The 27,965-nt window shown below is 52.8% G+C and overlaps 1 protein-coding gene across 1 annotated transcript in view; it reads right to left on the minus strand.

Moving 5' to 3' along the window:
- Nucleotides 1–4,324: 4,324 nt before the first annotated feature.
- Tgm2 (transglutaminase 2) overlaps nt 4,325–27,965 on the minus strand; it is a 30,540-nt gene continuing 6,899 nt past the window's right edge. The window contains exons 3-13 of the mRNA XM_004867786.3: nt 26,798–27,040; nt 22,590–22,708; nt 20,021–20,149; nt 19,404–19,581; nt 15,716–15,851; nt 15,049–15,152; nt 13,138–13,380; nt 11,100–11,384; nt 7,441–7,601; nt 6,360–6,496; nt 4,325–5,188 (exon numbers count right to left, since the gene is read on the minus strand). Of these exons, the coding sequence (XP_004867843.1) occupies nt 5,038–5,188; nt 6,360–6,496; nt 7,441–7,601; nt 11,100–11,384; nt 13,138–13,380; nt 15,049–15,152; nt 15,716–15,851; nt 19,404–19,581; nt 20,021–20,149; nt 22,590–22,708; nt 26,798–27,040 (1,886 nt within the window). The 3' untranslated portion in view covers nt 4,325–5,037. The remainder of the gene's footprint in view (nt 5,189–6,359; nt 6,497–7,440; nt 7,602–11,099; nt 11,385–13,137; nt 13,381–15,048; nt 15,153–15,715; nt 15,852–19,403; nt 19,582–20,020; nt 20,150–22,589; nt 22,709–26,797; nt 27,041–27,965) is intronic.

The following is a 27,965-nucleotide window of genomic DNA, read 5'->3' on the forward strand; positions in this document are numbered from 1 at the left end:
CTCACTCATGTTAGGGGCAAAAAAGATGTTGAATGAATAAGTTTCTGTGTATCTCTGATCCATCCCCGCCTGAGAACAATATGACCTCCTCCCTACGTGGAACACTCCTTATGAGTCCCAACATGGGGACTCCAGGCCACCCTCACTGCTTAGTTGGACTCAACAGCGACCTCCTCCCTGCTTACTCCATTGTAGGACTTAGTTAGATAAACGAGCCTTGGTCTCAGCCTCAGCCTCAGCTTCGGCCTCCCACCTGGATATCACCTCTCTAAGTTGTAGCTGGAGCTCCCCCAGATTCTGAGCTTCCATTGGTTTACAAGGCCATTTCCTTTCTGTAATCACAGCCTTGGGTTAGGTAACAGGACAGGGACTGGGGGACTGGGAGCTCCAGTGTGACAGAGGCTTAGAGTGGGTGAGTGGCTTCCTCAAAGTCACATAGCAAGAAAGCAGCGGGGAGCTAGGACTGTGCTACTCTTGGTCACAGGGCCACTGCTGTCCCTTCCAAGGAGCACTTCAGGATAACCACACAGTGAGCACTCAGGTCTGGTCAAGATGAAAGGGAAGACGACAGGCTTGGGTTCCGTCCTTGCCCCTCCCCACCCATGCCTCAGTTTCTCCATCTGTAAAAGGAGTTACCAAAGTAGAGCAGATCTCTACTTTGACTGACCTGGTTTGTATTTCTTCTTGATCTCTGTTGGCCTGTGTGTCTGCCTGCCTGCCTGCCTATCTGTCTGTCTGCTCCAGGCTGACCTGGGAATGAGCTGACATGGAGTTGAGACCATGCAATTGGGAACTAAGCGCACAGTGGGTGATGTTTGGAGAGGTAGCCCTCTGTCTTTCTTTTCTTTTTTTTTTTTTGGTATCAGGGATCAAACTTGGGTCCTTGCACTTGCAAGGCAGGTGGTGGAACCACTCAGCTAAATCCCCAGCCCCCTTCTGCCTTTCTAAAGCACCTTGCTGAAACATGGCCTGCAAGTGGCCATCCCAGAGATAACTGCACAGGCCCCTGTGAATCATTAGGTTTACTCAGCCTCTGGAAGCCTCCATGGTTTCATGGGGTGGGCAAGGAGCAGATGTGATTGTGGACAACTTGTGTAGTGTTGACCACGTGCCTAGATCAATGGCACCATGGAGCTCCTCTGCCCCGAATCCTCTGTCATTTGACAGCAGGAGTAACTAAGGACCAGAGAAGGGAAGACATTTATGCACAGTCACTGAGCACAGCCAGACAGATCTCCAGAGTCTGAATCCCAGTCTGACAGTCTGTGGCTCAACCTTCTTTCTTTCTACTGCTCATTGTTAATTATTTTTAAAACAGCTTTATTAAGATACAATTCACATACTTTGCAGTTCAGCTTTTTAAAGTGTGCAATTCAATGACTTCTAGTACATAGTACATCCATCACCTCATTAGAACATTTTCACTATTCTGAAATGAAACCTCACCGGCCCACCCCAGTTGTCACCACTCTTCTTCCCCTATTCCTCCATCCCCTGGGCCAATGGTGGTGAACCTATGGCATGAGTGTCACAGCCAGCTGTTTATCTCATTGAAAGCTCTAAAAAGTTTGCCACCACTGCTGGACCTAGGCAACCACTGATCTATTTCCTGTCTCTATAGATTTGTCTGTTTTAGACATTTCCTATAAATGGAATCAAAATGCCCAGCTCGGCGCGTGTCTCTGCATCTGCCCAGGCCTGCTGGGGGAGAAGCATGGAGGCCTGGAGAGAATGTTCTGCCCCAGTCCTGGCCCCAAGGTAAATGCACTCTTGGAGGCCGGGCTCAGCCCTCCACCCTTGGCGCCTCCTTCCCAGTCTCCATCACTGTTCTGTTATTCTGGGCTTGGCATGAGGCTGAGGGGTGAGCTGGCAGGCATCCTGAGCAAACACAAGCAGCTGGAGAAGAGAACGCCTTTGGGGGCGGGAGGTGGACCCAACCAGATCCCATTCCATGAGGGCTGCCAGGCTTATATGAAGGCCTCTGCCCCACTAGCTGTGGACCTGGTGGGAGAGGACAATGCAGGAGGACTGGGGGCCTCTGGGCTGAGCCCTGCCTTGGAGATGGCAGTTGCCTGGGTCAAGTCTGAGCTCTGTATCCTATGAGCTGTGTGATCCTGGGCAAATTGTTTAACCTTTTCCTTATCTATAAAGTAGGGGGAGCAACACAGCCTCTGGGGCCCCTGAATACCAGAGAAGGACTTAAGGGGGAAGAATCATAAAATGAGCTGACACGGTTCTGTTTGTGTAAATACGGATCTGTTTGGTTTTGTCAAAGCTTTAGCGTTCTAAGCAGGCACTGAATGTGCTTTTGGACCACAAAGAGCAGGCCCTGAAATACGAGAGTTTATTTTCACATGCGAACAAGTCAGGCTTGGGGCTGGGTTGGCAGAGACCTCTGCGTCTCTAGCTTTATCAGACCGACCGGCTGGGGTGGTCCTGCCCCTTCTTTCTCCACAGCAGCAGTTGGGTGGGAGCTAAAATTGGCAGTTCCCTGTTCCTGCCCTTGGGGGACTCCAGAGCATGAGGCAGCACACAAATGGCTGTTCCCAGCCCTGGCCACCAAGTGTTGTAAAGGGCTTTCTAAGATATGCTGAGTGGAACCAGAGGTCGAAGCATTTTGCTGCAATCCAGGAAGGCTTCACAGAGGAACCCTCCTTGGAGCAGGTTTTGAAGGCTGAGTGGGAGCTCCTTGAGTGGAGATAAGGGGAGGGGTGTTTTAGCAGAAGGGATGGCAGGAAGCACGAGCCACTCCATCTCTGCTCTGGCCTAGCCACCTCTGCTTTCCAAGAGGGTGGAAGCTGGAAAGTGACATTTTCCAGAGCCCTTTTCCAGCTGGTTTCTGGTGAGGATCTGTTAGTGCAGAGAAGGCAGGAGGCCGGGCAAGGCCAACCTGCCTCTGGCCCTGGTGCAGCTCACTGTGGCAGGGTCTGGCCTTGCCAGCCACTGTGCTGGCTGCAGGGCCACTGAGGTGGCACTCCAGCATTGAGGCCAGCTCGTGGGCTTCACTGCAGCCTCCAGGTTTTTGGGTCTCACAATCTCCCCCCAGCTCCTCCTCCCCTTCCAATGCCTTGAGAGTCAGTTTCCCTTATGAACTCATTCTCTGCCTGAAATAGCCAGCTGGTTTTGGTTTTCCAGCCACTCACTGATGGATCCAATCCTTGAGCCACCCAGGTCAGTGTCAGTGAGCATGTAGTGCTCAGGGAACAGAGGATTTGATGCCTAGAAAAGGTGAGGTAGGGTTCTTGTATTTGTGTCTGTCCTTCTGCATGACTGTTCCTGAACATCTATTCATCCGATGACATTCATTCACCTCATAGGTGGGGAATGAATGAATGACCAAGTCTTTACACTCATGAATCACAGTCAAGACCTGTGCAGCCCAACACGACTGCTACCAGCCACCTGTGGCCACTGAGCCCTGGAAACAGAGCTAATCCTAATGAGGTGGGCATCAATGTAAGATACACACAGCGCTTCAAAGACTCAGCATGAAAACAAGAAAGGGAAATATCTCCCTGGCAATTTTTGTGTTGATTACAAGTTGAAATAATACTATTTTTGACATATTGAGCTAAATAAAATACATTATTAAAGCTAATTTTTTTCTTTTTAATTATGGCTATTAGAAAAATTTTTGGTTTTGTTTTTAAAGAGAGAGGGAAGATCTATGTTGCCCAGGCTAATCCTGAATTCCTGGGCCCAAAGTATCCTCCTGCTTCAGCCTCTTAGGCAGCTGGGACTATAGGTGTGTGCCATTGTGCCTGGCTTTTTAAATTACATGCGTGGCTTGCATTTGTGACTTATGCTATATTTCTTTTTTTCACCACTGGTCTGGAGACACATTGGTTCTCCAATTCAGCATTCATTAGCGTCTATTTAAGAGATATTTGGTTCCTGCCCTTGAGGACTTCAGGAAGGTTGTGAAAGGGGACCGAGATCGTAACAGAATTAAATTCACTGTGATAAGAGTTGTTCCTTATTGTAGGACTCTGGGGGCTGGAGAAGAAATCAGGGAAGGCTTTATTGAAGAGGTGACTTTGGTATTGGGCATTCCAGGATGAGGAGGAGTTTGCCAACAGATCAGGAAGAAGAAGGACACCCCAGGCTCAGGGAACTACATGTGCAGAGGCTAAGAGGGAGACAAAGGCACAGGATGTCCAGGGATTACAAGAAATTCATTGTGGCCCAACACACTGTGTTGGTGGCAGGGGCTAAAGATGCAGCTGGACTGTGTACAGCCTTGAATGCCAGTGAAGTTTAAGCCTGGGGATGTGTGTTCTCCCTCCCACCTCCCTCAAAAGCTCACAAAGGACAAGACAAGATCTTGTTTCCATGTGAAAAATAAATTTTTATTTCAGTGCTTGCTCCTTGTGGTTCAAAAGCACATCTATTGCCTGCTAGGAATCTGAAAGCTTTTATATAAAACTACAGAGAAACAGGGCTGTATTTATATAGCTCATACCCATATTGGCTCATTCTGTGGTTCTCCTTCGTGCAAAGCAGAAAGTTTTAAAGGCATCAACGTGATTTTCCCTGTCTCTTTCTGGGACTTCAGGGGCCCCAGAGGCTGTACCTCACCCCCAATAGAGACTGTGCCATCCTTTCAGCTCGAGGGAGGCCTGATCACTTAGAGTGCAGGGATAAACTCGGAGATGATAACCCATGGGCTCCCCAAGCTTCCTCAGGGGCCAGGGCTGTGCCGGGGTGCTGACCTTGCTGGTTGACCAGGTGGGCAGCTATGGCTGTTGGCATTGTGGTGGGCACCCAGGGGTCTCCTTCCTGAGGACCTGGAGGGACCCCCTCTCACACCCCAGCTCCAGTCAGCCAAGATCAGGATGCCCACTGTGTTGGCACAGGGGGCTGGTGGGGAGCTAGGCTCAGAGAGACAAGATGGGCGGGGAGCACATTCCATTCCAAAGAGCCCCCACACAGCCCACCCCCGCCCTAAGCGACAAGTTTTGCCCATTAGCTTGAGAGAAAGACCAGAGCTGGTTGGGGGTTTCCAGCAGGCTGAGGCGGGGCTGGGCACAGGGCTCCCTACGGGGGCCCAATGATGACATTCCGATAACCCTTCACCGCCTTCAGCCTGTCACACTCGAAGTTCACCACCAGCTTGTGGAGGCCCACATCTGTCGGCAGCAGGTCCACCCGCACCTTCACCTGCTCCCCTGATTCCACGGGGCCCGGGCTGCAGAGAGACGGAGAGCGTGAGGAAGGGCCAGGGTGACATGTGAACACCAAGCACCTACAAGGACTTGCTACCGAGTCTTCATGCACATAGAGCTATTGCCAGCAATAATAAATGGGCCTGGACCATCACCCTGGATGGTGATGGTGCTGGGCAGTGTCAACTCTCACTGAGTCCTTCTGATGTGCTGTGTGGTCCTAAGTGCTTCCTGCGGGTGCACTTTCAGTCCTTAAAGCACCCCTACCTGCCAACATGAACCCTGTCTTATAGATGAATAAACTGAGGCAGAGTGTGTGAAGTAACACGCCCAGGGTCACCCTGGCAGAAACCTAGAGTGAGGTGTGTGTGTGTGTGTGTAAATGTGTGCTCCTGTGAGTGTGAAAGTGGATGGTGTACTTGAGGGTAGCAGTGGGTATGTTCACATGGGCACATGTGTGACAATACTTTGAGCTGTATGTACATGATTTGTGTCCCTTACATACACTGCAGAAAAAAATCTAAAAATATGAAGCATGCGCCTGCCAAGCCTGGTGGCACATATCTGTAATCCTAGCTACTTGGGAGCCTGGGGCAGGAGGACTGGGAGGGAGGAATGGTCAGGAAGATGATATTCTGATAGCCCTTCACTGCCTTCAGCTTTTTGCACCTGAAGTTCACCACCAGCCTGTGGGAGGCTGGGGCAGGAGGACTGAAAGTTTGAGCCTGGGCAACTTAGCAAGGCCCTGTCTCAAAATAAAAAGTCAAAAAACAGCTGGAGATGGAGCTCAGTACTCTCTGGGTTTAACCTCCAGTACTGCAATAAAATAAATAAATCAATAAAATGTGTGCCCATATGTGGGTCTGCATGTGGATACCTATTGGTGAGGACACTCCACACTTCCATGTGTGCATACATACATGTGACCACTCGGAGTGTGGACACCTGAGTGTGTGAAGACTCGTGTGTTTGCAGGTGGGTGCTAGGTGGTGGAATGTGTCACTCTCCAGGTGTGTATAAACTGGTGCACACACCACAGCTAACAGCGGGCTGGGAAGAGGGAGCCCTGGCCTGGGGTGCTTGAGGTGGAGGCAGTGCAGGTGTGGGAGATGAGAGGTGAACTCCAGGCCAGGGTTCACGCCTGGGGCAGCCCTGCCTCTTCCTCCTGCCTGAAATGGAGCAACCAGCACTTACACCTCCACGGACTTCTGCTCCTTGGTCAGGCCAGCGCCCTCCACAGTGAAGATGCAACCCAGCAGTGGCACAGGGAGCGGGTTCTTCAGGGACACCTCCGCCACCAGCTTGCGGTTCTGCTTGGGCTCCCCTAGGACCTGGGAGAACGTGTAGGGTGGGGTCAGGGGAGAGTGTGGGTCCAGGATGGTCCACCTCTGTACTTGGCACATTTTGGCTCAGGGTTTGCTGAACAAAGGCACACCCACCTCTGCCACTATCACTCCCTGCCTCTGTGCCTCAGTTTCCTCATCTGGAAAGCACAGGCACATACCTTCATGGAACTGTAATGAGGCTGCTAGGATGGAGGTACAAGATGCCTCCCTTGTTCTAGGGGCTGGCATGTACAGATCCCAGGCTTTGGAGTCATGCTGACCTCTACTTTCTTCACCGTATGACCCTGGGGAAGTCTGGCCCTCTCTGAGCCTTGGCTGACTGAAGGTTCTCATTGGATTGAGCTGAGATGCACAAGTTCCCCGCATGCACTCCTGCCTCTTCCCTGCACTGGGGGTTCTGGGCCTGGGGTGCCCATTAGCAAATGGCAGGGATGCTGGTGATGATGCTAGGCAGTGTCAGCTCTCACTGAGTCCTTCTGATGTGCTGTGTGGTCCTAAGAGCTTCCTGCGGGTGCACTTTTAGTCCTTAAAGCACCCCTACCTACCAACATGAACCCTGTCTTATAGATGAATAAACTGAGGCAGAGTGTGTGAAGTAACACACCCAGGGTCACCCGGGCACTCACCCGGGTGGCCTGACTCAGGTCTGTGCCCTTACGTGGCCATCCCTCCCTGCCTCACGAGCACCACCAAGGGCCTGGGAGTCCAGCCTTGGAGCTCAGCAATCTAAGGAGTCACAAGTGTAAGACCCTAAATTCCATGACCCACCATCTACCACTCTAGGATTCATTCCTAGGGGATAAAACCCCTAAATTCTTTTAGCTTCTTGGTGCTCTTCTTGGCTGAGCCAACAACTTGGAGACCCAAGGCCCAAAGACCTTGAGTTGTGCACAGGGATGTGGATGTGTCATGGGTGGGGCTGTCCTTACGCGGATCTTCACTTCTGGATTCTCCAGGTAGAGGTCCCTCTCAGCCAGCACGTAGCTGTTGGCTGCTGGCTCGATGAGGAGGCCCCGCACCTTGATGAGGTTGCACTCGGTCAGGTAGTCGCTGTACTTCTCATAGAGGATGTGCAGAGGAATGCTCCTCTCTGCGGGAGGGAGAGAGAGGTGCTGTGAGGGCCGGGTCCACTCCTGCCCTTCCTCTGAGGCAGGAATGTGCCTAAGGTCACACGCACTGCACAGGCAGCCCAGTCCCAGGCCTCCCCTGCCTGCTTCCGCTCCAGGGTTCCCAGGGAGGGGAAGCAGGAGGCAGGAGGGCCCCTTGCTCCAGCGCCCACAGGCCTAGGTTCTGACTCCACCTCTCAGGAACTCTGTTTTAGCACCTGGGCACTGAGTTGCTCCCAAGCCTGCTGGGAAGTGCTCAGATCAGAGCTGCCCAGCCTGGGAAGGTGACCTCCCCTCTCTGTTGTCCCTCTGTTCACTCTGTTCCTGGCGACATCCAGCATTTGCTGGGTGGAGTTGCAACTGGGGTCATTTCAAAACAAAGCCACACAGGGATGAGGGGATGAGAAAGACTGCAGATGCGTGTGGTGTCCTCCTTCCGTCCCCACCTCCCCATGCCAGACCAGCAACTTACAAACCCCAACCAGATACAATTTCTCACACTTCTGTGTCCATCCTCATTATATGTGCATTTTTTTCTTTAAATTGGTTTGCTTTATAGTTTTTTGTTTGTTTTTTTTTGGTACCGGGGATCGAATTCGGGTCCTTGCGCTTGAGCAGCAGGCGGCGAAACCACTGAACTAAATCCCCGGCCCTGCTTTATAGTTTTTAACTTTTTTTTCCCGTTGGAGAAACTTTTCATCATTATTTACAGCAAGCTAGTCTCACCATAAACAGAGGATCCCTGGTGAAAATAAATACAAGCAAACAGTCACGCTTATTCTGTTCTGGCCAGACACTGTTCCCTGCTAGGGGCTGAGACCTGAACATCTCAATGAATGAGAGCTCAGTAAGGCTTAGGGCTCCCAGAAGCCAATCAGCACCGGTTGAGACCTCTCCACCAGGTCCTGTGGGGACCGATGGGACCATGAGGACAGTCACATGCGGTTCAGGGTCTAGGCCTGCCTGAGAAGCTGGTGACCACAGCCTACTCTGGAAAGTGCAGCCCTGGCCTCCAACCTTCATTCCTGGGTGGACCTGCTCCGCCTCTGCTCAGATGACGTGATCTGGGGGAGAAAACCAGACTTTTGTGCCAAAAAGGACAAAAGGGAGTGAAAATGACTAGTTCGGGGCTTGGTAGAATGGAGTGGAAACTTTGAGCAGCCACACAAGAAAGGAAACACTGTCCTTCAGGATCCTGGAGGATGTGGCTTCACTGGGGCCTTTTCCAGGAGGTGGAAGGCAGGGCAGGGCTGGACCTCTGCGAGCGGCCGTTCACAGGTGGCTGACCACTGCCTTGGCCTTGGGCCACATGTTGGCTGGGGTGGGGGACATCTGTGATCAGTCTCAATCATTAATTGGACAATATGCACGGTTCTAGAAGCCATCCTGGGGATGGTCCCTGAGGTCACACTGGCTGCCAACCCAGTGACCCACCTGAAGGGGTAAGAAAGGAGAGAGAGGGAAGGCTGGGGGCAGGAAGGGGAAGAGAGAAACTGCTGAACTTGAGGCAGGGGTGGGGGATGAGTAGATTACTGTTTCCTGTCCTGGGCCTGGGTTCCTATCCATTAGCTCCAGGAAATCCCCAGATCTTATCATCAAAGTGCAACAAGGACGCAGCCAAAGTGTGGGAGGTCAGACTGACCTTGGCATTGGAGAACCAGACAAGGCATCCTGGACTGGCCCTGCTTCCAGCTAGAGAGCAACACACAGGCCCCTTGCCCTGCCCTCTCCTCACAGGCTTTGGGGGTCCCCAGCAGGAAGGATGCTCTACTGAGCATATCCCTGACAGGCCTGGCTGAAGCCCCTGCAGACCTAAGAGCTCATGGATGGTATCTGTGAGGCAGAGGTGACTCCACAGGGGCCTGGAGGAAGGTATTCGGCACCCGTGGCCTGGGGTTCACCACATGGCCACACATTCCAGGAGAGGCATGTCCTCCTGTCCTCCCTCACCCCATCCTCCCTTTCGGCAGGTGCTGAGCACAGTAGATGTGAACAGGTGTGTACTCAAAGGGGGTGGAAGGACCTTTGACAGGTCAACTGGCCTTGCACAACTTCCCTGTACCTGGACTCCGAAGTCCCCAGTGCCACAGGCAGCCGAAGATTACAGAAGCAGAACGTGGGCATCGTGAGTGCCCTACACACCTGTAGGGATGGACCCTGACTGGCTCTTGGGTTCTAGACGCAGAGAAGACCACTGAGTCTTTTCCCTGTGATCAGAGTGGCAGGGACTTGGAAGCCACAGCCCAGAGCAGGCAGGAGGGGAGGACGAGGGAGGGTGACAGAGGCTGTGCACACGGAGCACACCCACCCTGAGCTCTCTGCCTCTGGCTGTGGTCAGACTGAGCATCTGCTGCCTACATAACCTACTCTGTCAGTTCACGATCCCCACAAGCCTGCTGGGGACACTGAGGTGCGGAGAGGTTGCCCTCTGCCCAGTGACAGGGATGACAGTCCACTTGGTCACACTGCCCCTTAGAGGATGGCCGGGGCCTTACATGACAGCTCCCAGCTCCAAGACCCTCTGCTCTTCTCCTGCCTGCTCTCCTGGCTCCCAAGGGGAGAAAATGGGGTGGGGCTGTTCGGAGTGTCAGGCTGGCCTTGGGCTTAAGCCTGGCTCTCCGCCACCTCCACATGTGACTACAGGGCCAAAAATAATTTCAGGACGACAACCAGGCACAGTGACAGTGCCAGAGAGCCTAAGGACTCAAGGGGGAACTGTGCAGGCACAGGGCCTGGAAGCCTGAGTGACAAGGACACTGCCCAGGGCTAGGGCTGGGTGGTCTAATGTCACTGTTCCCCAGGGAAGAGGGTCTGCCTGGAGGGGTAGGCCTCCTCTGCCTCAGAGGCCGGATGTCCTCTCCTCGTGTTGTTGGGCCTGCTGTGTCCAATACCGCTGCTTCCAGCCAAGGCACTACATAACCTGCAATAAAATTAAAGCTTCTGCTCTGCAGTTGCAGGAGGCCTGATCCCAGGGCTCAGCAGCCACCCAGCACTGGTGGCCACCATCCTGGACAGCACAGGTTTGGACCCTCTCCATCCTGGATGGAAGTTCTATTGGCAGTGCCCATCCAGAGCCTCCTCTCTCTGAGGCCAGGTGCTTTCAGGGCAGTGGGAGGCACCTGAGTGGGAGGAGCAGGAAGCCAAGGAAAGGAATTAGCCAGGAGAAGGGAGCAGAGGGTCTGGGAAAGTTGGCAGGGGTCATGGGGAGATGAGATAAGACAAAATAATATAGTTATGGAGCAGACAGGTTTAAAGCACAGTCCTGTTGCTTCCTATGTGACCTCAGGAAAGCTGCTTAACCTTTTGCACATCTGTTTTCCCTCATTTTCGTTTTAAGAATTAGATGGTGATATGTATGAGGCACTTAGCACAGGGCCGACCCAGAGTAAGTGCACATAAATGTCTGTGAGGTGAATCGCGCTTGGCGCTCAGGGTGCCACCTGACACATGGCCAGCTGATCCCAGCATGCTCACAGCCTTACCCGAGAAGGGATCCAGGGTCAGGTCAGGCAGGTCCTTGGTGCCACACTCCGGCCCCAGGACCCCATTGTAGCTGACAGTGCGCGCGCAGAGCAGGAGGCGGCAGTCTCTGCTCTCAGCGGTGCTGTTGTTGATGTGGGCAAAGACATCAAAGTCACTGCCCATATTCATGTTCTGGCCCACGCGGATCCGCATGTCCACCTGTGCTTCCTCCTTTACCTCCTCCTTCTCAGCCAGTTTGTTCAGGTGGTTGGCCCTTGTGAAAGCTTCCCTCTCCTCTTCAGACCCTGCAGGGACAGGGATGAGAGCCACAGTCACAGCTGGAATACAGCAGCCATCAAAGAGTCCCTCCTCTACATTTCTGTGCCAGGAGGAGAAAAATGTATCTTATTTATTGTCCAAAAGTGACCTCCTACTTATCCCTCAAAACCCAGCCCATACAACTCCTCTTCCAAAAGTTTCACTGATTATTCCTTCCCCGGGTTGTTTTATATTTTTATGTTTACTCCCTCAAGCTGCTTGAAGGGTACAATTGTGTTTTATGTGCCACTATGTCATACTTAGTGCCCATAATAGTTCTTCATCCATACCAGGCATGAATACAGTGTGAACATTCTCACCTGCAAGTGTTTGCACAGGAGTTACTTCCACCTGAAATCCTTTCCCTCCTCTTCTCTACTTATTCAGCTCTCCAGTGGAAATGGCTGCTCCCTTCGTCATATTCTGTTTCCCCCTTTCCTGTGTGCCTTACACTCCCCCACCCACGGGCTCACTAATGGAGCATAACTATTTTTCTATCGAACCATCAGCTCTGGACTCTCAAACGCCAGGGAAAACCTCCTCTTCTGATCATCCTTTCCAGCTGAAGCCTGATCATATACTACCCAGCCCTCAGTCAGCCATGGAAAGTCAGGATGGTCAGACCAGGGCAGGGATTAGAATTTCTCAGCCCTCTTATGAGCTCAGGCAAGGCTGGTTCACAGTTGATACTTAGGAAATCTCTATGGTATTGAGTGGGCTGGTGGACGTTCCCAATCCAACTTCTAAAAGACTCCCTTTTCCCTGTTGATTTTAACATTAGTACCAGAAAGAAGCCTCATTCTGTGTCAGACTGAACCTGTCTTACTAATGTGAAGTTTTCCTTGGCCAATTTCTCCTTAATTTCTCCCTTCCCCGTCCTCCACGCTCACTTCCCAGCTGCGTGTCAAATGCTGCAAAAATAAACACTGCCATGTTCCCGCAAAGTCTCCTCTGTGGCCTCTCTGGATTTTCAAGCACATTGTAATAAAAAAGCATCGTCCATCTGTACTTGTAGGTCCTGCTCCTGACAAATATGTTACTAAACAACATGCAGGGGACCCCACCTGGTACCGGGTCTGTGGGCTGCTAGGAACTGGGCTGCACAGCAGGCAGGCAAGGGAAGCTTCATCTGCAAGTACAGCGCCCCCATCACCCCATCTGAGCTGCGCCTGCTGATCAGCTGGGGCATTCGTTGGACTCTAGGAGCTGGAGCCCTACTGTGAGCTCTGCACTTCAGGGATCTAGGTTGTGCATTCCTCCAATCACCCTGAAAACACCTCTCCCCCAGTCTGGAAAAACTATCTTCCATGAAAGCGGTCCCTGGTGCCAAAAAGGTTGGGAACCCCTGCAGCCAGGATGTTATCAATGTTTCTCTTGAGATGCCTGCCCCTGCTGAAGATCAGCTATCCCTTTCAGTTTTATGAAGAGTCTGACCAAGCAGAAAAGTGAGGCTTAAAACACCAGGTGGAATCCTTCTGAGAATATAGATAGAATTCTTTTCCAAAACAAATCATCCTCTACTACTGTCCCCCAGTGTCTGCACTGGTTTCTAAGAAATTTCTTAAAATGGAATGTAACCTACAGGTCACTGATGTATATAGGTTGCCAGATCTCTCTCCCACACACATGCGCACATGCACACACACACACACACACACACGCGCGCGCGCAGGCCTGCCAGGCTGGTGAAACCAGGCACCCATCTGAAAGGCCGTGGCAGGGCTCTGCGTGTGGTCCTACCCTCTGGGTACTTGTAGGTGTGGGTGATGTCCTCCCGCTCATCACGGCCCACACTCTTAGTGCTGATCTTCAGCCCCACGACCAGGGAATGGTTGATGGACTTGTGCAGGGACCCATCCTCCTGGCGGATCCAGTCCACCACGTCAGCGTTGACCTCCGCAAACACGAAAGGTGCGTCGTACTTGATGCTCAGGTTGCCCTCCTTGATGGCACGAACTGGGACTGGGCCGCAGCAGTATGTCCCTGTTTGGGGTAGGAGGGAGAGGTGGGCAGGCCTGTGGGGACGGTGGCATCAAACCCTCCAGGATTCAACCACACGAGGCAGAAAACCTCAAGCCCATGCAGCCCTTTGTCTTGGGGACTCCACTCCCAGGAGGGCACCGGGGGCGAGGGGTCAGAAGAGGGTCTCTGGAGGCTGACATTTAGGGTTCAGTTCTAGCTTGGTTTCCTGTGAGCTGTGTGACTTTGGGGCAAACTTTCACTTGTCTGAGCTGTAGTTTCACTTGGGGATAATCCCTGGACCCCCCAGGAGGACCCGAGTGATAGATGGAAAACTCTGAGCACACTCTAGATGCTCTGCAAGTACTGGATAAATAAAAGAAGCACGTCCCAAGGAAACCTAAGGAAACCTCAGAGCCAAGCAGTGGGCAGCTGCTGTGAGGGGCTGAAGTCAGCACTCCATCCTGCTTGGCCGGAGGGAGCCAAGGGCCAGATGTTTACCGAAATGCGGTTTGTGACAGCCTCACACTGTCCCCAGCACCATGTTGGAGACTAGAGGTGTGGCAAATGTATTCTAGCCCATCCTCATGGTAAAACGTAGGGACATGAAATTGAATTAAAATCACAGAAAACCATCGGAAGAAGAAATGCTAAGGAGGCAATGAGGAGTGGGCAGACCCGGAAGAGGCCAGCTGCTGCCAGAGTTCTGACCATCATGCACCGACCTGCAAGGTGCCACCTGCAGAATTCATGGGGGAAAAAACAACACCCTTAATCCACCACACTCTGGCAGGATGTCCTTGGATTCAAAAGCAGGCAACACATGGGCCAGGGATGTAGTTCAGTGGCACAGCACCTGCTGGCAAGCACAAGGCCCTGAGTTCGATTCCTGGTACCAAAAAAAAAACCCACAGGCATTTTCACAGGTGATGTCCCTTCTGCTCATCTCCTCCACTGTATTATGGGACTTACAACCCCACTAGGGCTTCTTATATTAAAAAGTAAGCATATATTGTATATCCTACATGTACTTTTTAGATTATTTTTTTCAGTACTGGGGATTGAACCCAGGGCCTTTACACTGAGCTATGTCCCCAGTGCTTTAAAAAAAATGTTTTTAAAATTTTGTGACAGTCACAAAGTTGCTCAGCTTGGGCTTGAACTTGTGATCTTCCTGTCCCAGTCTCCCAAAGTGCTGGGATTACGGGTGTGCACTACCATGCACAGCCTTTTAAAAATTTGTATTGAAAGTTATTAACTTTGGTTTTTTTGAAACCCTATGGATTATATTCTATGTATTTAAAAACTGAATGAGAAAGGGTCCATGTGCTTTACCAAATTTTGCTTGTGTTCTCTCTAAACACACAGACACAGGCACACAAATATTTAATTTGAAATTTCTGGAAGCTACTTGGAAATGAAAACGAGTCTGATTTTAGGGGGAGGATGGAGAAGTTATTGAATTTTTTCCTTTATGTTTCTTCATATTTTCCATTTCCCATGATGCGTATGCATTACTTTTCAAGGTATAAAAATCGTGTCTTATGAAACCCTAAGTGACCCCCACACATACACACATGTGGCCCGGTCCATAGTTTCTGGGTTGGAATCTCAGTTGTGCCACTCTCTACCGAGCCTCCGGGACTCTCCAGCTGCAATCCCTCAGCAGGTGACAGGGCCATGCCCACCCACCTTCGCTCTTCTCCTGGGGTGTGGGGTCCAGGGCCTGCCACCCCTCGTACCCGGGCTCCAGGTCCGGCCTGGTCATCCACGACTCCACCCAGCAGTGGAAGTTCCTATCAGGGAAACCAGGCAGATCATGGCCAACCCTCACTGTTACCTGCCCGGGCAGGCCGCCCGGGGTCCTCAGAGGCACACTCGCCTCGCCCTGCTCTGGTCCCAGCATGGCCCCAGCACTCTTCGCAGCTCCTCCTCTGTAGCCGCGACTCCTCGCCTCCCTCCTGCCCCTTCCAGTGGCTCCCAGCCCAGTCCTGCTGGCCTGACCTCCTAACTTCTTGGCTCTATCCCTTCCTTCCCTGCCCACAGGCCTGGTCCTGGCTCGGGCCTGGCCTCCACACTCACGCTACCTCCCCATGGTCCACAGTGGGGAGCACTGAAGCTGTAGGACACAGCCCAGACCCCTCTCCTGGCACCTTCCAGCCTGATTCCCTCCATACCCCGTCCAGGTAGCTGTGGCCTTCCCTCCCCCAGGCCTCTGTGAAGGCTTCTGGCCCGGACCCTGCCCAAACACCGGCTTCGCTCTTTTGTGTCATTCAAATGTGACCTCTTCCCCGAAGCCTTCCCAGCTGTCCTCTCCCCAGGGCCCTCCCCAGACCTGCCCGCCCAGGCCCCACCTCACCAGATCATCTCGCTTTTGTTCCCCTCGGTCTCCCCAGATTCGTTGCGGAAGTACTCGATAAGCAGGTTGCTGTTCTGGTCATGGGCTGAGTTATAGTTGGTCACGACTCGGGTGGGGACCCCGAGGCAGCGCAGCACTGAGGGAGGAGGGAGGGGTTAGCCCACCAGCCGAGGCCCTGCAGATGGGTATCTGCCCTGGGCTTTCAGAGCCCCATCTGCACCCCAGGGAGCAGTGTACCCACCATCCAGACAGTGAGGACGTGTGCCAGCCCCTCTGCCTGGACAGCAGTGCCCACCTTACTGGTCACCCTATGTCCACCACGTTCCCTTTTCAGCAGTCTAAGATGCAAACATAACATCAGCGTTCTTCTGATAAATCTTCAATGGCTCCTCGTGGCCATGGAGGTCAAAGCCAGACCCTTGGCTGTGGCCTTTGACCCTGCAGGGCCTGGCCCCTGACAGCCTCCTTGCACACTTTGGTCTAGCCACACTCGCCTCCATGCCCCTGCTAGCCCCAGGGCATTGCCACATGCTGCTGCCTTCACCCGGAAGGCCACCCTGTCCAGTCTAGGCTGCGCCATCACTGCCTTCACAGCATGATCGGCTATTCCTCATCGTTTCAATATAAAAAGAAAATAAGTGACTCTATAGGGTCACAGCGCAGGTCAAGGTCCTGGGCAGGCCCTCATTCATGCCAACACTCTGTGTACTGGGACAAAGGCTGATGTACCAGTAGGTAAAAACACGGGATGCTCACTGGCATCTCGAGATTGAGCTCACTTGGGCCAGGCAAAGCGCATGGGGGAGGGGAGGGGCCCACCCGGGTGTGCGGGGGTGCTCCCAGGGGAGAACCATGGGTGCTCTTCTCCCTTCCTGTTTTGTGCACTTTCTGTTTACGAGAAACACGAGGTTTTCTTGGAGTAGGATAAAGTATCTAAAAGGTGACGTGAAAGCGTCCTCCATGGGCCCTGTGCTTTACTTTTACTTTCGATGGGAGTTGGGAGGGAGAGGGGTAGGGATGTGACCCTTGGCCTGTGCATCAGCCAGGGCCAGTGCTTCCCGGATGACTGGATTCTGAGCAGGAGACTCATGGGGGTGGCGAGAGGGAGGCACAGCTGTGACCTTCTACCTCTTGTTTGGGCAATGGACAAGGGCCAGACTTGCAGCTGCCCTCAGCCAAGGCGAGTGTCCCACCCCCAGGCCTTGTCCAACGTTCGACAGGCCTGTCTCTGCTGCCAAGGCACCCAAACCCCTCCTGTCCCCAGAATGGTGTCCCAAGAGGCCTCATCATCACAGTCTGGGGCCAGAAGGCTGCTGTGAAGCAGGAGCCCCTGGTGCATAGCCTGACTATACTGTTCTCCAGCTGTGTGACCTTGGGCCAGGCACTTCTCCTCTCTGAACCTGTTTCCCCCTTGGTAAGAGAAACCTAAGAATAGCAGCTTGTCAGGATGTTGTGATGATTCACAGAGAAGCTGTGGGTGTGGGCAGTCTCATCTGCCTAGTGGCCAGGGCAGCACTAAGGAGGCTTTTGGGATGGCTAAGTATGTCATGTGTCCATCAAGGCAGACATCAGGCCAGCTGGTGTTGGCTGACTCATGGGGGTGGAGAAAATGCCCAGGGGAATAGCTAAGAATACTAGAATCCCAGCTTTGCCTAGGGACCCCCAAACCTGAGTCTTACCTGAGCCAGAGACCATGCTAGGTGACATCTTTTAGCCCTAAGAAGTCCCTAGGAATCAGGTCAATCGCTATTGTCTGCACTTCACAGGTGAGGAAACTGAGGCTCAGAGACAGCACCGCTCTCCTGCTGGTCCAAGCAGAGGCTGGAGACAGAGCTGGGACCTGACCTGCTCAGGGCCACGCCAGGACCATGGGCTTGGCCACGCTTTCCCTTGTTCTGTCACACATCAGCCTGGGAGGGAGCTGCAGGGACCTGGGCACAGCACAGAACAGCTGCAGGCCAGATCTGCTGCCAAACCCTTGTGATAGCCCAGGTGACAAGGCATCTGCAGGGGATCCTGGGGGCAGAGGCCAGCCCGACTGTGGGGTTTCTCTACAAGGATGTGTTTTAGGCCTCAAAGAAGGAAGAGTCTGGGTGGAAGTTTCCACCAGAAGGGGGAAATGAACAGTCACAGGGAAGAAGGCAGCCAGGGTGGATAAGGGGGCAGAGGGAGGTGGGCACGGGGACAGCCTGGCTGGGAGCCTGGCCAGTCCACCCCCACTCACCTGCTGGAGTGGGTCACACACTGGAGGCCTCCTGTGGACCCTTCTCTGGGTCGAGCATTGGTTCTAGAGTCAGAAAAGCTGGGACCCCCAGATCTCAGCCTGTTAGAATTGCTGAGCCCATTAATAATAACAATAGTATTAAACAGCAGCACTATATAAGTATTTGCTGTTATGTACCTGAAATCATTTTGAGTTCCTCACAAGTATCCCAGGATAAAGACACAATTATTATGCCCGTTTTACATAAGATGGAACTGGGGCTGGGGTGTAACTCAGTTGCACAGTGCCTGCCTGGGAAGCACGAGGTCCTGAGTTCAATTCCCAGTACCAAAACAAAAAAAGATGGAACCGGGACTCAGGGGAGTTAAGAGATTTACCCAAGGACACACTGCTGGTAAGAAACAGAGCTAGAGCCGGGCATGCTGGTGCACAACTGTAATCCCAGTGTTCTAGGAGGCTGAGGCAGGAGGATTTCAAGTTTGAGTACAGCACGGGCAACTTAGTGATTTAGTGAGACCCTATCTCAAAATAAAAAAGTAAAAAAGGGATGAGGATGCAGCTCATGTGAAAGCCCTGGGTTCCATCCACAATACTGGGGGGGAAAAAGTAGAGAAGGATTCGAATGTAGGTCTGGATTCCAGAATCTATGTTTTGTTTTGGTTTAGTTGTTTTTTTGTGGTACTAGAAATGAAACGCAGGACCTTGTGGAAGCTAAGCAAGTAGTCTACCACTGAGACAAAAATCTCACTAAGTTGTCCAGGCTGGCCTTGAACTTGTGATGCTGAGTAGCTGAGATTACAGTGAGCACCACTGCTCCCAGCCAGTTTGTTCTTAACCCATTTAGGATGCTAGCCTATTCTCAGAAGCACTGTTCTCAGAGGACACTGGACCAACTGTCAACATTTTCTGGGCTTAAATTTTCAAAATTAAAAAAAAAAAATCTAGTTTCCTTTTATGATTTCAAATCTTTTCCCTTCTATATTAGAACATGCTTTCTCTTTCCTGACATTGATGCTATTACTATGACTGTCACCTACAGCTACAGTGGGCCAGATTTGTACTATGCAGTTTTATGCGCCATCACCCTAGGAGGTAGGTCTTGCTGTTGTCCCCGTTCTACAGGGGAAGAAACTGAGGTTCAACAAAAGGTCATTTGCCCAGGGTCACAGGGGATTTTTTAACTCAGGTGTGCCTGGCTCCAGAGCTCATTCCCCAACTCTGAGTCCACGCCATCTCCTACATGATGATATCCTTTGATCCTACAAACCACTCAAGAGGTCGTTTTTTGGAAAAAGGACCAGAGAAGACTGGTCACAAGCTCCTGGGCACACAGCACACTGTGGCCTTAGTGAGACAGGCAGAACCAGAGCCAAAGTCCCCCATACCCGCTGCAGCCCTCTCTGCCCGTCTAGGGGCTCAGGGAGGTGGAAGGCAGATGCAGCCCCCACACCGTGCACAGCCCACCTGTGCAGGCCACGGCAGCGAAGACCCAGCACTGGCCGTATTTGACGCGCTGGCATCCGTAGTCCTTCCAGCGCCTCAGGATCTCCACGCTGCCGATCCAAGACATGGGGCTGATGCCATCCCCATAGTTGTTGTCCCAGCGTCCCAGGAGCACGCCCTGGTCATCATTGCAGTTGACCTACAATCAAGAGCGGGGGCGGGGACGGGGGGTGAGCAAGCTGGGCTCAGGGTGACAATGGGGCCAGGCCCAGGTGAGGACAGCACGGGGTCAAGGGCAGGGCAGAGGTGAAGGTGACACAGTCCCCAAGCTGTGGGGTGTGGCAGGGGCCACCCACCAGCATGTGAGCCTGCGTACTTAGGGACCACTCGTGTTTCACGCCCAGCTGTGGCCCTGGTGCCTAGGCACAGGCTGCACTTGATAGATATTTGCTGATGAATGAATGGAGTTGCTTTGGGGAATCACATGGCTTTGGCCTGATTTGCGGAAATCTTGTCTTTCCAAACACAAATGCCCTGTGCCGAGACCCCCTGTCTTCAGTCCCTCACCAGGCCCAGCACAGAGGACAGCCTGTGTCCCCGAAGGGAGAGAAGCCCAGGGGTGCCTTGGGCTCACTCACCATTGCACTCACCACCCGGCCCACATAGATGGGGCTTCTGCGGCGTGAGCAGTCACGGCCAGCGTCCTTCAGGAACTTGGGGTTGACATCCAAGAGGATCAGGCAAATATCCAGGATCCCATCTTCAAACTGTTGGAGGAAACAGGGACAGTGAAGGATCCCAGCAGCTGCAGCCCCCACCCCACCTGCTCCATCTCACACAGCAGCCTGGGAAGGAGTGGCAGGGCCAGGGGACACTTGCATCCCAGGCCTGGCTGGGGTCCCAGATATGGGAGCAGAGCAAGCAGAGTGGGGAGCCTCTGCCCCCTCTCTCTCTGTGCAGCCAAGTCTAGGCCACTCTTCCCTGAAGGCCTGACTCACAGCCCCGCCCCGCCCCCACACTGTGCTGATTGGAGCGGAAGCAGATTATGTTTCAAATGCACCAGAGTGAAATCTGGATTCCCCCACCACCTCCAGGTCTTTCATGATCTGTGCTCACCTCCCGTTTGACCTCATCTCTTTCTGCTCTCACCCACACTCACTCTGCCCCAGCTCACTGCCTCCGGGCCTTTGCATGTGCTACTTCATATGCTTGGAATGCTCTTCCTGCCCCTCTCTGTATGCCTCATCTTGCAATTCAAATGTTCTGTTTACCAAAAGCAGGACCGCCTCTTTGTCACTTTCCAAGCCCCACCCATCTGACACCCATCTGACACCCATCTGACACCCATGTGGTGGAGCCCAGCCAAGGCTACACAGCCATCCCTGGCTGACTCACAGATTTGAGAGAAATAAGGAATGGTGTTACTTTAACCTCTCTGTTTAGGGGTTCTCTTGTCTGCCCTATTCCCCATCTTGTTGTCCCACCCTGGACGAGGCCTGGTCACAGGTCTCTCTCGGGGCCACAGAACAACCCTCTAGGGCTTGAATCCTTCTATGGCTCCCAACTGCCATCAGCCTAATGCTCAGGGCTATTCACATCTGGGCACAGCTGGAACACACCTATCTCATCTCGTAGGCTTCCTCTACACACAGTGCACTCCCTGAGCTAGAATGCATTTCTCAGGAGGAACACCTCACCTTCCCACCGCTGACCTCTGCTCAAGTAGTCCCCTTTGCCTGGTGTAAGATGCACACATATTCTTGCATCTGTGATCAATTCTAGAAGCTTTGCAAGATCCATGTCCCACAGCCCAACATGAGCCTGGATACAAAATAGAACTGAGGAAATGTAAGGAAGGGCATGGCTTTGTTTTATTTCTCAGGAGAGAATTAAAAGCCTTGAGAAATAAGAGCCGATTCTTTTTCTGATGTAGTTCATCCATCATGGTCACACCACTGCATCTTTTCCATCCCACAGCAGATTAAGGAGTTGCTGGGCAGATATTTTTGTGATGATGATCCCAATGTTCTGATGAGGAAACTGCAGTCAGCTTGCGCCTGAGACCACACAGGACGACCTTTCTATGCCCCAAGGAGAACTCTCTAAACCTGACCATTGGACCCTGGCCCAGAGGTTGCTGGGAGAAGCCTCAAGGTGAACCCCACCCCAGGAGACCAACACTCCCAGACACTCCACGATATTGAGGGCTGGGTGGGTGGGGGTCATTGCTTGATGAGTTTCCTCTGTAGGCTCTCATGATTTTTTCCAGGAGGCTGGGTGATAGAGGAAATCAGCACCAGTTTAGAGAACCAGTCTGGGCACTGACTGGAGAACAAGAAACCACACAGAGCAGAGCTAAGCTGCCCAGACCAGCCCACCCCAACCCAGGCTAGACATCCATGACCTGGATGACCAATAGATTTGTAAGACATAAGAAATGGTTGTTAGCCAGGTGTTGTGGTGCATGTTTGTAATCCCAGCGCTCTGGGAGGCTGAGACAGGAAGATTACAAATTTGAGCCCAGCCTGGGCAACTTAGCAAGACCATGGCTCAAAGAAAAAGAAAAACAAAAAAAGAAAAAAATGGTTGTTGCCTTAGTCTCTCTGTTTCAGGCTTGCTTGTTACTGAGCATCTGGGACCAGTCAGGCTAGCTGCTATAAGCAGATCAGAAAACGGTTCTCAAGATGTGCTCACCAGACAGCACTGGCATCCCCTGGGGATGTGTCAGAGATACCCACTCCAGCTCCACCCACACCTGCTGCACCAGACAGCAGGCTCAGCAGCCCATCCTTTCAGGTGTTCTCCCAGTGGCTCTGACCCGCACTCCACTTTGAGAACCACTGTTCTGGACAGTGGTTTAAAGCCCCTCCTCAGGCACGCTTAGCACATCCTCAGCATCCTCCAGGTACCAACTGTTATGCTGATATATAACCTATTCGACCCTCCTTTTCCTCTGAGAATACCTACCAACTTCACAGCTCTTAGAGGTTCTCCTCATTCTTTCCCCACCTTGAATCCAGGGCCGATGCTTCTGCTATGTGAACCCCAGGCCAGCCTTTGCCCTCTCTGAGCCTTCAGCCATTTCAGGGCCCTTGAGTCCCTGACAGGCTGGGCTAGGTGACTCTGCAACCCATTCACAGTTTGGCATCTCTAGGTACTTCAGATAGGAGGACCTAAGGTGGTTGCTGGGGGCAGGTGGGGCCCTACCTGCCCAAAGTTCCAAGGTGTACTCTTGATGAACTTGGCCGAGCCCTGGTAGATGAAGCCCTGCTGGGTGAGCACATACTCCTGCCGCTCCTGGTCTGAGTCCACGTAGACAGTGTCCGCTATGAGCAGAAGAGGCGGGGAAGGCGGGGGTGGGGGGTGGGGTGGTGGTTAGCTCTGGGCCTGGCAAGGCCTGGGGTCCCTGGAAAGATGGCAGCTAGGGTGCCAAATCCCCAGGACAAGTCAGCATCTCAGAGGTCCTTCAACCTTTTAATCAGAAAAAGTAATCATTAATTATTAACCCCATGTCGATGTTATCAGTTAATGACAACAAAGGCTGCCATTTATCCCACACTCAGTACGAGGACCTGTGATACACGTATGGTATGTAATTCACTTATTCTCCCCAAGAGGGCCACAAGGAAGGGACTTTCAAAAGGCTCTTTTTAAAGATGAGAAAACTGAGGCTCAAGAATATTTCATAGCTAGGAAAACTGATGCTAAAATGAGAGACTGAGGAGCATCGAAACAGGAGTCAAGAAATCCTTGGTTGTGACCTCACTAGGTGAGTGGTCCTATGCAGGTCGCTTCGCCTCTCTGCCCACCTCTGCACCTTGCTGAATGACCCTGAGAGTGAAATGTGGTCACCGAACAGAAAGGTGCTTTGGAGACTAAAACCCTGAGCCAGCATTATTAGAAGGAGCATAATTCCTGGTGGAGAGAGTTCAGGGACAGGATGGACAGCCAAGAAAGCATCGAGTGGCTTGGGGAGGTGGGTTCTATCCACCCTGGGGGCTCAGGGAGGGCATCCTGGAGGAAAGGGCACCTGAACGCTGCCCTGAGACTTGACCAGGGTTTGTGTCGACTTGGGGCCTGGCAGGTGGCATTGTAGGCAGCAGACCAGCGGGGCCAAAGTTTGGCCACTGAAAAATGCCCTGGGCCAGCAAAGGAGAAAGGGGGGTGGTGTGGAGGAAAGTGAGGGAAGCCTGAGAGTCAGGCTGGCTTTGTGATGTTCACCTCACAGATAGAGAAACTGAGGCTAGGATGGGGAAATCCAGAGGCATGAGTAACTCTGGTGGGCGCTGGGATTCTCTCCTTCGTGGATTCCTTCCACCATAATAAAAATAATTACTTTTATTAGTAGTAGTATAATGATAGGTATCAATACTACATATTGAAACATACAGTTTAAATGTCCATTTTTTTTTCTTTTGGTTTTAAAAGAAGTTAAAACACTCTAGGGGCTGAGGCAGGAAATTGGCAACCAATTCAAGCCTAGTGTGGGCAACTTAGTGACTTAGTGAGACCCTGTCTCAAAAATTTAAAAAAAGAGCTGAGGATGTAGCTCAGTGCGAAAGCATTGAGTGCAATCCCCAGCATGCACTCAATCAACCAAGCAACAAAATAATACATTTTCCTGGGCTAACAAAAGTATGACAGCCCCAGGCCCTGGGCTTGCTGTGCCCCATGGAGAAGTCAGCCTGGGAAAGTGGGCCCAGTTTCCAGTGGGGCCAGTGTGGCGCTAGCCTGGAAGGTGATGGCCAGCTCTGAGGGCTCCATGTGGGTTGAAGCATGGCCACTTTCATCACTCGAGGAGGGCCAATGTGACAGTGGTCAGGCTGCGCACATGCTGCTCTTGGGCTACATCAACGTGCCGTGAAAATTATCAGGAAAGCGGATGAGCTTCGTGGCTGTGCAGCAGCAAGGGGGAAGATGGACACAGAAAGCAAACCCCAGCAATTCCACCCTGCAGCAAGTGTCAGCACAGGTCAGGTGCACGGGAAACAGACTGTGGTGTTCCCTGGTCGGGTTGAAGGTGGGGCCCAGGGACATGAAGCCTCACCCCAAACTGGCAAAGGATCCTGTCCATGTAGCAGCTCAGGGTCAGGAGGGCCTCTTTCACAGACATTTCCAGCCCTGTCCCACCTCCCAGAGCGATTTCCTCTGTCCCCCACCCCCACCTTCCTGCCTCCTCAAGAATCCAGGGGATGTGGGTCACTTTAGTCACGGTGCTGCTTGGCTGACACCCACTCCAACCCAGAGCAGGGTGGGGCAAGGAGGAGCAGGAGGAAGAGGAACATCCCCCCGCCTCCGGCTTCATTCTGCCTTCCCTGAATGCTGAACCCTGGGGGGATGGCCAGGATGGGGACACGGGCATTTCCCTGCTCCAGGAGCAAGGCTGTCAATGCCCTGCACATTGATTAAAAATCCCCCCAGGGCTGGGGATTTAGCTCAGTGGTTCTGCTGCCTGCCTCGAAAGCACAAGGTCCTGAGTTCAATCCCTGGTACCAAAAAAAAAAAAATCCTCCCAAAGCTGCAGCAGGCCCTAGCAAGCCCACTCGTGTCCCAAGAAATAGTTCCATAGGGCCACAGGCCATGTGAGCAAGGGTGCTTGTTGAGACAGCCTAGCCCAATGAGCCGCCAGGGATATCTCATGGCCATCAGTGGGGCATAGGACAGAGGAACTGTCCTCCCAGGCAGGATGTAAGGCATTCCAGCTCTTAGGAAGAATGCAGAGTTGGGCATGGTGGTGCATGTCTGTCATGCCAGCCCTCTAGGAGGCTGAAGTAGGAGGATCACAAGTTTGAGCCTTAGCATGATCCTACTCAAAATGAAAAAACTAAAAAGGGCTGGGGATACAGCTCAGTGCGAAGGCCCTGGGTTCAATCCTCAGTACTGTAAAAACAAAATGGAACAAAATACAGCCATTTAAGACATTGTAGAGGGTAAACTAGCTTGGGTCAATACACTGTGGGCTCCTTTATGTTCGAGAGAAACAGAGCCATCAAATGAGTGATTTCTCTTGGTTTAACAGAGGAGCAGATAAGCCCCCAAGACAGCAAACAGTGGGGTCCTCCAATGAGTGTCCCCCAAGAACAGCACTGGTGTTTTCCTGTGGCGCTTGAAGCTTTTATAAAAAGGCTATTCTAGTGCCTTACTGTTAAAATTAGAAATAAAAGCCAAAACATGCAAAAGAGAAAATAAAAATGCCTCCTGGTCAATTATGTTGTGAAATGGCTCAAAACAGAGACCAAGAATCAAGCCGGGCCAGCGAGCAGGTGATTGCAGAGTGGTGGGGAGGCCAACTTTCCGCCCCAGGCTCAGGCCCAGAGCCTGCCAAGACGCCCTCCCTGCCTTGCTGCCTCAGAGCAGGCAGGAAGCAGCTGTGGATCCCACTGCCTTCTTAGTCAGAAGGGGAAAATGAGGGCCTGGGGGTAGGGCCAAGTCAGCCCCCACCTCCTCCCCACTGTTCAGATCAACAGGCTCTTTTCGCACCCTCCCTCTGGCTCTCTAGCGTGCTCCACCATGGCCCACTTACTACATGATAGAGCTTCCAAAGCCACTTAACCTCTCCAAGTCTCCGTTCCCTGTCTGAGCAGGGAGGGTGCTAACATCTGCCCAATGGGATCATGGAGAACTGCAATTGAGACTGTGGAAGGAGACTGCTAGGGAACAAGCTGCTCCTACGCGCCTGGTCCCACCTCCCTCAGTTTCCTCTCCCAAACCAGCCTAGGTGAGTTGAAGACAGGGCCTTGTGACAATGGACGAGGACCTGGTGTCCTAGCTCTTGAGCCTCAGCTGGGGACTCCATTCCTGATGTGGGACTCTGCAACCAAGACACTGCCATGCTCTGGTGCTATGGCTTGGAAGTGTCCCAAAGATTCAGCTGCTGGAACCTGAATCTCCAGTGCAACAGTATTAGCCCACATAAGGGCCAGCGAATGGATTCGTGCTGACAGCACAGGACGGGGTTAGGCAGCACTGCAGTAGAATCGCTGCAAAGGCGGGTTTGGCCCCCTCTCACATGTGCTTTCTCGTCCTGTGACGCCTCCATCTGTGCTATGATACAGCAGGAAGGCACTCACCAGATTTGGCCCCTCAGTCTGGGGCTTTCCAAACTCATCAGCCAAATAAACTACTTATCAATCATCCAGTCTGATGGCAGCAGAAAATGGACTGAAGCTGGGTTTGTGGTGCTGTGGGACACACAGGCTTCTGCCATGGTTAAAGTCCTTTGGCACCTGAAGGCTCTTGGGTAAGTCCTTTTGCTCCCCTCAGACCCTCTCCTTGTCCACAAACAGGGACAACTGACCATTCACACCAGGAGGCCGGAGCACAGAGCTGGCAAGGTGGCCTCATCCAGTCCTCTGTGATGCTTCTTCTGCCCTGCCCCTCCCACACCAGGCCCCTGGGGAGGCAGTGTGGCTCACCTGGGCACCAGGCATTGAAGAGCAGGGTGAAGTGCCCCAACACGAAGCTGGAGCCCTGGTAGCCTGTGGAGGCTTCCAGACTGAGGCGATATAGGCCAATGGGGGCGTCAGCCGGGGTGTTGAGCAGCAGCGAGAGGACACCATCCTGCTGGTCCACCGCTGAGGCTGACCAGGCACACCCATCCACAGCATCGGACAGCGAGAAGCGAGCCTTGGTCCCGGCCTCTTCGCTGGGGGCTGGGCCTGCGGAGGGAAAATGCGTCAGCTGTGAACCAGGGTGGACAGGGCAGGCAGGGGCAGAGCATACATCTGGAGTCCTATGGCCTGGGGTCAAGGATTATTTCACCACTAATCACTGAAGGAAGTCCAGCAAGAGGTGTCCATCTCCCAAGCCCCAGCTTCCTCATCTGTAAAGTGGGAATCAGAACACCAGTCTTGCAGGGCGGTTTTGTGGGAATGCATGAAAAGCCACAGACACACAGAGGGTCCACAACTTGAGAGAGCAGAGCACAGCCTGGGGCAGAGCCTCAGTCACTCGGATCAGTCTCATGGTGACTTTGGACAAGACCACCCCTCTCAAGGTTCAGGTTGCCTATCTGTCATTTGGGCAGAAATCAGGCAAGATGCTCCCAGGGCTCTCTGTCCCTGCCTAAAACTGTTACCTGCCACCTCCTGCTCTCCCTTCAGAGACAGAAGAAGTACACTCTGTGCAGGATAGGCTCGATCCTTGGAGACCCCTGGCTATAGCTAGAAGTCTCTTTAGGGACCCTTCCACCTGGGGACCCCTGGGTCCTTGAGGCGGCTCTGAGATGCCAGCCATACTCAGCCCTCACTGCCTTCTCTCTTGGTGCTGGGCTTTGCACCTCCTGCTTCCTCTGAGACCCTCTGGGGGAGAGGGGGGCAAATAAGCGAAGACAGGAGGCTCCCGGGAGTCCCCAGGTTGTGTAACGTGAGCATCTGAGCCAGTTCTGGGGCTCTCAGGGTTGCCTCTCCTTCCCAGAGGATGTTCCCTAACAGGGTCTCAAAGTGACTTGGACAGTGTCACAAACGAGGCTGCTTTCTCAGGTGGAGGAAGGCAGGACCCACGCAGGCAGGTCTGAGTCATGGGCAGGGTGGGAGGGGCTGGTCACTTTCTGAACATGGGCGTCGGAGAGGAGAAACAGAGCAT

Source organism: Heterocephalus glaber, unplaced genomic scaffold (genome assembly GCF_053883595.1).
Source record: "Heterocephalus glaber isolate CG9 unplaced genomic scaffold, H.glaber_assembly_v1.0 deba00001532, whole genome shotgun sequence".
Lineage (NCBI taxonomy): Eukaryota > Metazoa > Chordata > Mammalia > Rodentia > Bathyergidae > Heterocephalus > Heterocephalus glaber.